The sequence below is a fragment of the Lissotriton vulgaris genome, chromosome 3_1, assembly GCF_964263255.1.
Source record: "Lissotriton vulgaris chromosome 3_1, aLisVul1.2, whole genome shotgun sequence".
Classification (NCBI taxonomy): Eukaryota; Metazoa; Chordata; class Amphibia; order Caudata; family Salamandridae; genus Lissotriton; species Lissotriton vulgaris.
Genome location: NC_141689.1, coordinates 251,208,846 through 251,223,175, shown reverse-complemented (window position 1 = coordinate 251,223,175; position 14,330 = coordinate 251,208,846). Strand labels below are relative to the sequence as shown.

At 42.0% G+C, this 14,330-nt stretch overlaps 1 protein-coding gene across 1 annotated transcript in view; it reads left to right on the top strand.

The window, feature by feature from the left end:
* LOC147726282 (uncharacterized) overlaps positions 1–12,525 on the top strand; it is a 30,417-nt gene extending 17,892 nt beyond the window's left edge. The window contains exon 3 of the mRNA XM_086962911.1: positions 12,447–12,525. Within this exon, the coding sequence (XP_086819037.1) occupies positions 12,447–12,452 (6 nt within the window). The 3' untranslated portion in view covers positions 12,453–12,525. The remainder of the gene's footprint in view (positions 1–12,446) is intronic.
* The last annotated feature ends 1,805 nt before the right edge of the window (positions 12,526–14,330 follow it).

The window sequence follows — 14,330 nt, the reverse complement described above, 5'->3', positions numbered from 1 at the left end:
GGAATATGCAAAAGTCATGTATTTCATTACCCAAACTTCAACAACCAATTGATAATGGAGGGATCTTTCCAAATCTCAGGCAGGCTGTATAACTCTGCTTTTACTCTAATGCAAATCTGGACTTCCCTCGCTCCCACTTCTCATGATCAAACTACCATCTGGTGTCAACTGGAACATTCCCAAACCACATCCTTCTCAATTTAGGACATAGCTTACATTTCACAAAACCCTAAGTGCTTCCTTTTACCATTACTCACTCATTCTATTTCTATTGCCACACCTTTACTCACTCGTTTCAACCATCCAATAGAAAATCTTGAGCAAACTCCTATATGGTACAACTAGCAGCCCGTCCTGAAGTTGTCCAGGTATGAATTGCTGCCGGCCAGTAGTATATTGTTTTTTAGGATTTCGTTTTGATAGCATTTCTTATCTGTGACAGGCCTGTGAAACGCTCAGATTCACAGTGCACTGCTGATGCACTTAAGAGTGCGCGTTCAGTAGTGTGTGAACTCGAGTTTCCCCACTTTATTTTTCCTTGCAATATTATATAGCGCGAACTCGACAACATGGCATGAGCATAATTTACATTACAGAAGAACACATTAATTTTTGGTAGGCACGGGGATACAAAGTGATTTGCCTCTAATCACAGGATGTTGAGCTGATGCCGAGATTCGAACGTAGCTCCCCAGCTCTAAAGTTCACAATTCTAGAACTTGTGGCGGGAGGTGTGGTTAAAAGTGTATGTCGGTGCTGGCCATCAATGAGAGAGACCTGTGCATTTTTTAAATGGGTGGTGAAAAAATATGAGTATGTTGCTGGAGATGGGGGCCGCCGTGCCACCAATGTACTTACCGGGGGAGGGTAAACACCCATTATTCCGCCACTTTCTTTCCGCGTACCATCACTCCGCATACTTTCATTACGAAAGTACCATGACTCTGCAATGCCATTATAACGCATGGCATTACATTTTATATGCTTTTACCATCCATACATTTACAACGAAATTCGTTGTAAATGCATGAATTGTAAAAGCAAGTTTTTTAAAATGTTTGGATAAGGTAAGTATGGGTATAGGGGTATATGTTTTGGGGTACTGAGGTATATGTTTTGGGGTGTTTGGGTATTTTAAGGCTTCAGATATAGTTTTGGGTTATGGGGTACAGGGGTAGTTTTAGGGTTTAGGGATAGGTTTGGGTTCTGGGGTACAGGGGTATTTTAAAGGTTCAGGTCTAGGTTTGGGTTTTGGGGTACAGGGTAATTTTTAGGGTTCAGGGCTAGGTTTGGGTTTTTGGGTACAGTGGTATTTTTAGGGTTCAGGGCTAGGTTTGGGTTTTGGGGTACAGGGGTATTTTTAGGGTTTAGGGGTAGGTTTGGGTTTTGAGGTACAGGGTTATTTTTAGGTTTCAGGGCTAGGTTTGGGTTTTGGGGTACAGGGGTATTTTTAGGGTTTAGGGATAGGTTTTTGTTTTGGGGTACAGGGTATATTTATAGGGTTAAGATGGGTTAGTGTTTAAGGGTGTTGGGGTATTTTAAGGAGTAAGAGTGGGTTATGATTATGGGGTGCAGGGGTATTTAAAGGGAGCAGGGTGGGGTTAGCACACAATATGAGTCATGGCATGAAGGGCGGAACGTACCACACGCCCCCAGCGTTTGTCACGCCCCCAGCACACGCTCACAGCACAAAGCAGACACGCCCACAAGAGACTACTTTGCTGGCACGGTTCTTTTACCTTTTAAATGTATATGGTAGGCGTCTGCATAGCCTATGGCCTTCTGCTGCAACTGCCCTTTCCAACGCTGTATTGGGTGTTGTGATTGGTGCTGTGGTTCCTGAGATTACCCGCCTCAAAGGTTTTGGCTCTCTCTTTATTATATTAGTATAGATAAAAACTTAAGATTGAATAACCGAGTTCTCTCATGGAAAGAATAGATACATACAGGGATTATACCATAGGCCATATATTCTCTGATGGTCTTCTTAAATTTCAGGATATTCAACAAAAATGTGCTATATCTTCCTGTTGTCGCTAAATATCAACACCTCAAAACCCTTCTTCTTCAACTTTTCTCCCAATCTTCACTCTTGCACAAATGTCCTCTTCTACTCATAATTTTTCCTCATACGTAAAGGCACTTTTTATCTACAAAACTCTCAATAATTTCCCTACTGATAAACCAAAGTCTAACGTAGAATTACAATGGGAAACGATCTCTTACCAAGTGTTCTCTCAACTTACCTGGAGGAAAGTATGGTCTAAGATTCACACTACATCTTGTTCATCAGGTACAACCCAAACAATATTTTATTTCTGCAACAGACTTTATAACCCTATGTCTCCTCACAGGTTCAAATTGTCTAAAGATACTAAAGACCACATGTACAAACTTTTTTTCATGTTTCACCATTTGTGAATGCAAAAAAGCTTTTAGGCTTCAACAAAACCCAAATAGCAATTCAGTAACTTGTTACTGAATCTTAATTTGGGTTTTACGATTAAGTATTAGTAAGGGGCGTGTTAAGGGCGTCCCTTCCTAATAGCGACTCGCCGTGCCTGTTGCGAATGTTTTGCAACCGCATTTCGCATTTTACTGTCCGCTTCAAGTAGGTCCTAACCAAGTCACAAACAGGAATGTGTTCCCAGGGAACTCCTTGCCCTTAGTTAATGGTTGCAAAAATGTTTTTACGAGCAGGCAGTGGTCCCAATGACTGACATATTTATTTTTTCTTTCTGAAACGGATCCCATTTTCCTTTATGGAAAAAGGACTAATTTAAAATAAAAAATGTTGCTTTATTTAAAAGCCAAACCATCCCAGTGCTTTTAGTAACTCCACATTGTGACCTACCTCATTAATACTAATAAGGTACATCAATTGCGACCCACTGGAAATTGCAAATGAAACTTAAAGGTGTTTTATACATTTGAAATAGCGATTTCCTAACTATTTCATTTTGGTTACAAATTTGGGATATAATAAACAAATTGAGTCTACAGATATACCTTTTAACAACCTACAATTATTTTTAGGAGGCTCATCTTCCATATGGCAGTATTAAGTTATTGTTGGCAAATTTGTTGACTTGCTTATTGCAAATTCATTACAAATTATCACTTTGAATTGGAAAAATACCACCAAAATATAATTTTTAGGATGGTGGAACATACTTTGTCACAATCATAGTTTGGATAGAGCTAATGCCAACACTACAAACTGATTATTAAAAGAGATCTGTTATGACTGCTGCTCACGTCCTTCTTATCCAGACAAGATGTCATACCCTCACTTACCAATACCACTTTCGAACCCCCATGATGTTTCTTACAGAATATATGGTTGCTATAAGTATTATCTTTTGATTGTTTAGATTTTCATTTCTTAGAATTCATTAAATATTTCATCTTCTCTTCCCCCCTCCCTTCTCTTCTTCTTTAATCTTCCATTATTAAAACTTCTTAATATGCTACTACTTGCATAGTACATCATTCCAGCATCATGTATTATACACAATGTATTCTGCAGTTGATATGTTAGTAATTATAGTACTGCATGTTTCCAATTTTCTCCAATAAAGTATTATTGAACTAAAAACTAAAATGTTACGTTATCACTGGAATTCTCACCTAACTATAACATTACTTTTACCTCTGTTTTTTCAGTGATTTTCTAGGTTTTTTTTAACATAAAGTAATATTTAGTTAGCATTCGTAAAGTAAACCATCCATCATGCACAGCCCTGCATCCTATCCCACCCGGAGGCAGTTAACCCAACGCTGCACATGGTCTTCAGCCGTGTGGCAGCAGGGGGATTGGCCACACTGCCTGCCGCACCACGCACCTTAAGGCAACTATAACCCTGCCATGCACAGTTGTCTCATCAATAATTTCATTGCAAATGTTGCAATGATATTGTCGATGATGTCTTCGAAAATGTCATGAGTAATGTAATATGTGGGGTAATTAGCAGTGCATGGTGAGGGCACGAGCTATAGTTACCTTAGGGCACAAGTTATAGTTATAAAGGCTAATTATAACTGGTGAATTCCAGTGGCTTTGTGGGTTTAAAATGTTAGTTGTCACTGAAATTCTCAGGTAACTATAACAATACTTATTTTTTTCCAGTGAATAAATATATATGTATGTGTGTATATGTTGGAAAGTGATTATTAGTAGTGGTAAATATGCATCTACCACTGGCAATAAATATGGCCACTAAAACAGTATAGGGCTCAAAATATGTCTCCGAAAATTATTACCATGCTCAACCCTTGGTAGCTTGGCTGTGAAAATGCAGGCTTAACTTCAGAGGCAGCTTTGAAAAGCACTCAAAAACACAAGTTCAGTAAATAATTAAGACACAACATACAATAAAAATGCAACACCAATATATAAAAATAGGAAATATTTTTATCTTAAAAATGACACCAAAATCAAAACAAAATCCAATGTAGGCAACCTTAGATATGCCTTTTTAAAGAATAACACTTTCTAGCACTTTGTCACCTAATGGAGTTTGTTTCCAAAGTTTTTTTCCAAAGTCATCTAATCTTTTGGAACTTCTTCCTGAAGTTCCTCTTGAGGTTCCATGGGTTCCAAAACACAATCCAATGGTCTGGAAGCTCCAAAAAGGCTCTGGAAGGTTTAGAACCACAATTCCCACAATCCACCTGGCCAAAGCCCTCAGAAAATCCACTGGATGCACTCCAGGCTCAGGACTGTTGGTGGAGTTCACCTAGGTGAGCTCTTTAACTTGTATCTTGCAAAGAGCCCACTCTTTACTCCTCTTGAAATAAGATACATCCAAAGGGCTGTAGTTCCAGACAATGCAGCAGGCACAGTCAGTCAAATTGCAGCGTCTGATGGTGCAATTAAGTTTCCAGCTTGGCAATCCTTCTCCATCTCTCAGTTTCAAGCAGCAGAGCTGAGAGGCTCTGCGCCTCTCAGATACTAATTCAGTGTTTCTTGGGTCAATCAGGAAGGCACTCCTGTCCAGTGAGGTGCAGGACAACACCCCAGAGCATGATCATTTCAAGCACTATTTAGCAAAAATTTAATATGGCTGGAGTCTCAGCAGAGAAGCAAGAGCTAGCTAAACCATCATCCAAGTTGGCTCTTTCAATTACTCCCCTCCCTCCTGAATCTGCACATTCTTCCCTTAGGCCTACCATCTAGCTGGGTTCAGAGTGTAAAGGAGGTAGATGGGCCTGTCCTCTTCTACTCTTGAAGCTGAAGCTTAACAACCCTCTCCCCTGCGCTGGCATTCCTGTGGAGCAGGGTCCTCTTACAAGAGATAACCTTTTCTCCCTGGGTGCCACTTATCACTTCATCACAGCAGCCTGGCTAATCCACTTAACCCTGAAAAATCAGACAGACCACTGGAAGGCTGAATTTTGGCTTAAAGACAAGAACGTCTTATAACTTCTTTTCTGTGCATTTTAGGATAAATTCAAAAACAGCATATTGTTGGATTTAGTAATAACATTCTCATAAATCTTTGAATTATATTTTGTACTGACCCTTGTGCTAATTATGAATTCATAAAATATTGCAATGTTAACCTATGTGGCTGGGGATCTACAATGGGAAAAAATAAAATGTCAAATGTCTCCAAAACCAGGCCCTAAAACTGCTTTTATAAGGACACTGCTTATATCTGCATGACCCCCAATCCCAGGGACATCTAGGGGAGGCTTAAGGGGGGTTGAATATGAAAAGAATAATGTAGATCCCCATTTAACGGTGCTCCTACCACAAAAGTCGATTTTGGGAAGCACTTTACCACAATAAGGGAAGAGAAATATGCAATTTCTCTATCCCCAGGGCATATAAAACATATTTTATAAGGGATCTCTTTATAAGTACACGCCCTGCACCCCATAGACACCTAGGGGAAACCCTGGGGGTACCTAATATTTCACAATATTACATTTTATCAATTTGTATGTGCTCCTAACACTAAACTCAAGTTTGGACACAATTTACAATTGAAAGCAGTTCTGCAACCGAGGGCTGCTGTTAAAATGACCTCAGGCTCTCAGCAGTGCACACATGCAAGTGCAGAAAGGGCTGCTGGCCTATAAAACTACCATGCCCTATAATATACTAGGGACTTAAAGGTAGTTTTAATCCCCCTGCCCTAATAGGTATAAGAGCCTTAAAAGGGAGGTCATGCCAATTATATGAGTACCGTAACCCATAGTGTACCTCTAGTGTACGCAGGTGTTTTAACTGTATTCTGAGTTTTTTTCAGCATAACACTGGCCGTGGGCCTAGTTAGACAGAGCCCAGGGACAGTCAGAGTCAGGTACCACCAGTACCAGTCAGCGTGAAGAAATGTGGGTGCCCAGGGCACAGGATGACTTTGCAATGAATATATATTTATTTAAAAATATATGTACATGTACATATTGTAGGACTTGGCCTTTTTGGTTAAAGTTCCCTAAACTTTTTGCTTTCCCCCTAGACCGGTTTCCTGACAGAGAATAGCCAATTTAGATGCTGTGAGTACTCTGACACTGCTGATCAGTGACAAAGTACCAGAATTCCCTGTTTAAAATGTAATGGTGATTGGTTGGCCATGATCGGTATGTTTGCCTTACTAGTAAAAGTCCCTAGTTTGGTGCACTGTGTGTGCAGTGGCTAGTAAGGCAAGGGCGCGCAGAGAAGGGAACTCAGGCCTTCAGGGTGGGGTCTGCCCGCAGAATGCTAAGTTAGCATGTTGTTCTGACAAGAGCAACCACTTGTCAGGCCTGACATTCCCTTTTACATACACATTGTGTATGTAAAACCTACCCTGTAACCCCTTGGTATGGTGCAGTGTAGGTAAAAGGCAGAACTAAAACTGAGGTGTGTGCTATGTTCTGACAGTGAAGAACTCTTCATTTCGTTTTTCACTGCTGAAAGGCCATCCTGCTCACAGGACAGAATGGGTGAGGCTGGGTGTTGTGTTTGTTAGCCTAGTTTCCTGTCAGTTTATAGTGGAGAGGTGAAGTTTAGTATATATGAACTCACAGTGTCATAACACATGTTTCTGTTAAGGTGGTTTCGTCATTGTGTTTTCATAAACCACTCTTTTAGAAAGTGGCTGAGTTTTGTGCTCTGAGCATTTCTGTGTGTCTCTGAAATGTGGATTGTCTCTCTGGAACTGAAAGGTGAGAGGAGTTGGGAGAGGTCTCGACCTAGGGAGGGACTGGGATGGCACCATGCTGCCGTGCATCTGGAGAGTAGGGGGAGGAGAAGCCCGGGAGGTGAAAAGGCCTGAGCTGGCGCTATAAAACAATTGACCCATCTACTGCTGAGTGATTAAGGATCCAGACCCCCAGTATCAAAGGGAGAGAGGTGAAACTGTTTGGGAGACACCCAGAACGGATTTAGGGAGGGGTCAGGGACCCCTGAGAACATAGAAACTTCAAAGACATTAAAGGGTATAACTAGGAGAGCTGAAAACACTGAAAGTGGGAATGAAACAGATATGGATTGAAACTGTAAAGGCTTGGACCCATTCTGTGGTCAGCCTCTACTAAAGAAGGTGCAACTGAAGAGACTGCTGTGGACAGACCAATCCTTGCTTCGTGATCTGGGGTAGGTCTGCAGTTTGCTGTTCTAACTAAGGGGGAGGCTATTGGGACAGTGCTTGGAGGCGCTAGAAAAAGACTTTGCTGTGTGCGGTGTCTTGTAACCCCCATGGGCCCGAGGTGAGCTGGCTCCCTGTTTGTAAATACAGGATCATAAAAGTTTCTGGAGAAGTCCCAAGCAATGCGGAATGCGGTTCGCTCTCCGAGCACTCACAGGGCACTCTCCGAGCACTTCCCGTGCGCTGACCTAACGATTTTTTTTTTTTAAATAAACATTATTTTTGACCTTTGGAGTCCTTTAGAGGCCCCCTTGAGAAGGCCTAGGGGGTCATGGACACTCAACCCTGCTCCCTTTCCACGTTTTCATAGTTTATTGTTCACTTTCTTTTGAAACAACCAAATGGCGGCGATATTGCACTCTATACTACAAGTCTTACATCATACCAGAATCACTTGGCAACTACCTCATAAATTACAAACAAACACTTCTTACTTTCTAAATATAAATGTAATCTTCAGAATTTTCAAAATTTAAAAGAACTTCCAACATTAACTGATCTGGTATTTCTTCTTCATTCACATCTTCTGGATTCTCCTCATGAAAAGTCTGCAAAGAAATTTCCTGGCACTCTATGGTGTCCAAAGATTCTACTAATTCATCATCCACAGACTGATCAAAGAATTCCACCAGGTCTTCGCCTCCAACATCATCTTGATTATCACTGATACTGTCAGTTCCTGGTTCATTGATAATCTGAATATAGGTTGCTGAAAATTCCTCATTGTGGTGATCCATTTTATATTTAAATTTTCTTGCTGTAACTTGGAAAGAAAAATAAATCACTTTAATTTATCGTTTTTAGAAATACTTAATATTAAACTAGCTTTATCAAGTCTTTAGTAATAAGGATAGTGCACTGCTGTTAGGGTAGTATAAAAAGACAAGGCAGCATTGGTATTTCTAAAATTACAGCAATGCAGTTACATTTACACGGTTCCCATACTATCATGCAATCTCCATGTCCTTACATTTCAATAAGGCTTAAGGATATGAGTAAACTTACTGTATAACACAAAAATGTTGCACTCTATACTACAAATCTCACTTCATAGAACAATTATTTGACCACTACCTCATAAATTACATTTTAAAAAGTATAATTTCTCGAACAAATTTTATTTACTAAATATAAATTTATTTTTGGGAATTTTAGAAATTTAAATAATCGTCTAACATTGCATCATCAGCAATATCAACAGTGAAAATCTCCCAAAAAGAATCCTCAAACTCAATGAACTCCAAAGCTTCCATTAAATCTGAATCCAAAGATACATCATAGAAATCCTCCATGCCTTCTCCTCCATCATAAAGTTCTCCTTCAAAAATACTTTTATCAACAGGAACATCAAAGACTGAGAGAAAAAAAACAATATAAAGAGAAAAGAAAAAGGAATAAGTGAAAATTTTGCGGCGTGCGGTGTAAGTTCGCAATTGCGAACATGTAGGTGCGGCGGGCAGCAACAATCTCGCACTCGCGAAATTACAAAAATTGCAATTCTGCACAAGAAATCCACTAGCAAGCAGCATAGACCTTCTGAAAATGCTGATTTTTTATCAGAATAACTCCTCAGGTTGACATTTGCCTGCACTTTTTTGGATTTGAGGCCTTTTGACTTCTTTGGATCACTTTTGGATTAGAAATCAACTTTCACAAGTAAGCTTGATTGGGGCATTACAGTTGCTGTAATGCTGTTCTGCAGAAAAACGAGTTTTGCAAAAGTGAAAGCATTCAGCAGGTGCAAAAGTTCAAACTCATCATTAGTAACCATTCCCTGTAGTGCTTCCTGACTGGGGCCCCTCCAGAGTTCAGTTGCTAGTTGCAACAATTGTATGACCCTGCTCTGACCCTCACAGCAGGCTCATAGAATAGCTACAAGTAGGCCACAAAGGTCCTGGAAAAAAAAATTGCACTGCAACAGAAAGCAAATTACAGATAAGGAAGCAGGTGCCAGACTGGAATTTTAAAACAGTGACACCTTAATAAATCAACCCCAAATTAATTCATGTCAGTTGAAGCAGGGCAGGTGTGCTTGCTTTTCCCCCCCATAATCTACAGTGATGATGAACCAGAGGGTGACATTGATGTACCAGAGGGTGGCATGGGTGAAACAGAGGGTGGCAGGGGTGAAACAGAGGGTGCTGGGAACCTGTGATGATGAACCAGACGTAGAAACAACATAATCGCGACCGTTGCGAGCCGACATGTAAGTTCGCAATTGCGAACTGGTGCAAAACCCTTGCGAACTGGCAGAAATCCTTGCGAACACAAAAAAATCCGCAAATTCGCGAGAATTTGCGGATTCTGCGGAATGTGAGTTCGCAAATTTGCGAACGCCAGATTCGCAAAATTCGCCCATGCTTAGTAGCCAGGGCATTGGTGGGGAGCACTTGGGCATTGTGTGCACCAACGGAAGAAGTGAGTCTCGGACACCCGGGGTGCGTGTCGTGGTGCGGCCCAGGTGTTGCTGAAGAGCGCCTGGGCATCATTGGCACCAAAAGAAGAAGTGATTCTTGGACGCGCTGGTTAGGTGTCGTGGTGCAGCCAGGGCATTGGCGAGGAGCACCTAGACATTGTGTGCACCAGAAGAAGAGGTGAGACTCGGACACATAGAGTGCGTGTCGTGGTGCCGCCAGGGAATTGGTGAAGAGCGCCTGGACATCGTGTGCACCGGGAGAAGAGGAGAGACTCGAACGCGCAGGGTACATGTTGAGGTGCAAGCGGAGCGTTGGTGAAGAGCACCAGATTATCGTGAGTACCAGAGAAGAGGCGAGTCTCGGGTGTGCGGTGTGCATGTCGAAGTGCAACCTGAGGCACTAGTGAGGAGTGCCTGATTAGGGGGTGCACCAAATTGGAAGTAAAGTCTCCACAGTGCTGAGGACCGATTTCGGTGTGGACTGAGACCACCGGAAAGAGGGCCAAGTCATTGGGCCCTCGGCATCAACCGCAGCGGCCCAGACCTGCAGCCATGGAAGAGCTGAGCCGCCGTACCCCGTAACGGAGTTCTGGATCAAGGCCCAAGTCGCTGACGTCGGCGAGGAGAGTGGGGTCGTGCTCCCGCAGGTAACGTGAATCAACACCTGGGGTGGATTGCGGGCCCGGAGGGAGACGCTCTCGGCCTCCCGTTTTAGTCAGCTGCGCGACCAGCTGCTTCGGCTCGGATCCCAGCCATGCTGACCCAAGGAGGGTCAGTGCTGGGGCCGGAGTGGGAAGCAATACTTTTGTGTCACCATTTGATCCAAAACGGGGGCACTGGTAACAGACCACGTAAAACTGTTGTATACACTTTGCATTATTGCTGCTAACAAACTATCGAACTATCTTATGACGCCTGACCTCATTTGTGCCTGACGAACTACATGCTTGGTGCGCTACACACTGTGTTATTTTTCCCTTGCATATTAGCTGTTTGTAACGTGGCGCATTGCATTATCTTTTCAGTGCACAGTATCTGAGTACAACGTTGTGCAGTGTATTATTTCTTCATTGCACCATACAGGGTTGTAGGGTGACACATTGGTTTGTTTTCTCCTGGTACAAGGCATGCTGGTGGTGATACGCATTGCATTATTCCTTCAATTGCAAAGTACATGACTGTGGTGCTACATATGGCATTGTTTCTCTGTTGCACAGTATAAGAGAATATCGTTACGCATTGCAGTATTTGTTTCCTTTTGCAACGTGTGTTATTCCAACAATACGACTGGCCTAACCTTTTGGAAACAGTAAGAAGTGAGCTTAACGGTTGGTTAGAAGTGGTGGTTGGGATTAGAACCTACCAACCCAACGGAAAAAATACTACCCATTCTTATATGTTGATTTTGTATCGTGTGGTCGTATCTTATAATTGCTTATATAAAGATTATACTCATTTTATCAAAACTCGTGTGGAGTCTATTTGTGGTGACATCATGGGGTTACTGTGAGAGTGGTTGCATATACTGAACACTCGTGCCTTGGAGATAAGCCTGGCTGCTCGTGCCAAGCTACTAGTGAGCAGGACTATCTCAGTCAGTGTCCTTACTTAGCCTGACGTTGAAGCGAGGGGTCGGGATGCCCACCTCCAGCATTTGATGTCAGCGATAAAGACGCCCACTTCCAACATATATATAAATATATATATATAATATTGCCCAACAACTATCAACAATCCATAATATGAAAAAATACCAGAAGACCTGCAGAAACTGATCCAGTCAAGCATGTTACATGCAGATCCCAGAGCTGCATTCACTTCTGGGACCTGAAAAGCACATTACTTTAGCCTATGTTAGGGAAACAAAACTGAAGCCAATATAGGAACACGTAGCAAGTGAATAAAATTACATTTCTAAGTCTACATCAAAAGCACAGGATGAACAAGCGTTTGCAAATAAAAAATATGATCCCTTTTTATTAAAACTGTCAAATAAAGAAGAGTGGCTAAATGTTGAAAGAAGTTAGCACACAGTCTGTAAAGTGTTTAGCAGATAAAGAGTTGAGCCAGTAAGGAGTACTGCCAGTAAATAGCGCATTCTGCAAAGAATGACAGCCAGCAAAGACTGCAGCGAGTAAAGAGTGCAGCCAGTTAAACAACGTAGGGTGACAATTTGGCAGGCAGTACCTTAGCATAGCATCCCCTGTCAGGCGGTGTTTCCCTCTTATCTGTTTTAGCTCCCTCAGAGCTTGGTGGTCAGGATGGAAAGCTTGCACTTGGGGAGGTAGGCCCATCCCCCTCAGTGAAGTCACTTCCAGGGCTGATTTGTTGGTGAATAATCATGTAATGAAAGTGTTGTGGTTTTTATTTTCTCTTTTTCTGTGTTGCAGGTGTAGTTAGAGGTCCATCCAAAGGACTTTGGTGTGAAAAGCAACGACAAGAAAGAGCCTAGAGGGGTTTCAAGCCTACACCCCGGAGTCCTAACAGCAGGGCCCCGGAATGCAAGTGACGGCGCCCCGCTATTTCAACAGCAGGCGGTTGTAAGCCTGAGCAAATGGGGGAATTTGTGGTAATGCTCTGTCTCTGGGCGTGAGTTCGTTTCCTGGACTATGGGGTCCACATGTAGGGTGAAGCCCAAAGGTTTAGCACCAGATGTTGTGTATTCCTGGTCCTGATTGGCTAATCAGTTGGGCAGCCAGCTTAGGTCATGTCATCACTGGCTTCCCTTGGATCACCCGTAAGTGAACCCATTACTGTACCAAATAAACTTGCAAAATCACTTTCTGCAAATAAACTGAGGTGATCTCAGTGTTTTATTTGTGGACCTTTCCTTTGCATGCATTTGTTCAGTATAAGTTAGTGTGTGTGCCTGGCTATGGGATATCTGTGCTAAGAAGCGGGTAGAGAAGTAAGTAGACATTTTGTAGAGCAACCTAATTGCCGAGGCATCTTGACGTTAGTGGTTTCTGAATACAAAACTGACTACGAATTTCAATTTATTAACGGGCCATGCTTCTTTCAAAAAGCCATGTCTTTAAAGACTTTCTGAAGGAAGAGTGGTTCAATTCTGATCTCAGTCCCAATGGCATCAAATTCCAAAGTTTGCAAGTTACAAAAAAAAAACTTCTCTCTCCCATCCTACTTTTTTTATTTTCCAAATAGAGAACATTCTTGCTGAATTAGATCTAAGAGTTCGAAGTCATACCAGACAAAAGTCTCTTGGAAGTACACAGGCCCCCCTTCTGTGCACTGCTTTAAGCTCTATGCACAAAGCTTTGATTTTAATTCTTTCACTCACAGGCAGCCAGTGAAGGTTCCTAATGCTCTTTAAAACAGAAGCAACTTTAGGAATTCCCAATAGCAGACAAGCAGTAACAATTTAGAGGGCTTGAAGTTTCTGAGGCAAACGTGTTTGAGTTCCTAGGTACAATGCATTACAATAATCTAATTTCGATTTTACCAGAGCAACCACCACTGTTTTCTGTAATTCTAAAGGAATGAACAGAAATATTTTCCTCAAAACTCTGAGGAGATGAAAACAAGTGGATGTGATCTGGTTGATTTGGGCTCAAAAATTCAGCTGATTATCAAATAGCCCTCGCAGATTTCTTGCTTTCAATACGGGGCAGGGAGGCTGCCCAAGATTTGTCAGCCACTGTGACGTTTTCCAAAAGAATGTATTTGCACCAGAAAAATAACTAATTACAACTTTTCAGAATTCAAATTTAAACAGTTATTCTGCATCCAAGTCACTATCTTGGCCAGTCAGTTTTGAAAGTTTCTTGCTGCCTCACCAATATCAGATAAAATGTATTCTACAATTTGTGTATCGTCTGCATAGCATACTGCCATCAACCCAAATGAACTGATAAGTTTCAACAGCGGGATAACGTAGATGTTAAACAATGTGGGTGACAGAGATGATCCTTGTCGTACGATACAAGGTAGAGAAAAAGGATCAGATGTAAATTCTCTAAAGGACACCCACTGGTCTCTGTCAGACAAAAAAGATTGTTGGATAGTAAGGGCTGCACCACCAGTCCTTACACTCTCCAACCGTCTCATATTTTTAGGACGGTTTACCATATCAAATGCCCCTGAGAGGTTAGAAGTATCAATGCAGCCCTATAGCTCCCTGATCCACCAATTTACGTATCTCCTCTGTGGCGATCACTAATGCGGACTGTTAGAAATAGGGGTCTCTAGTTGGCAGAGGTAGGCACCAATGTCGAAATAGGGACCCTTACTTCTAGTCAGGGTAAGGGGGATACACT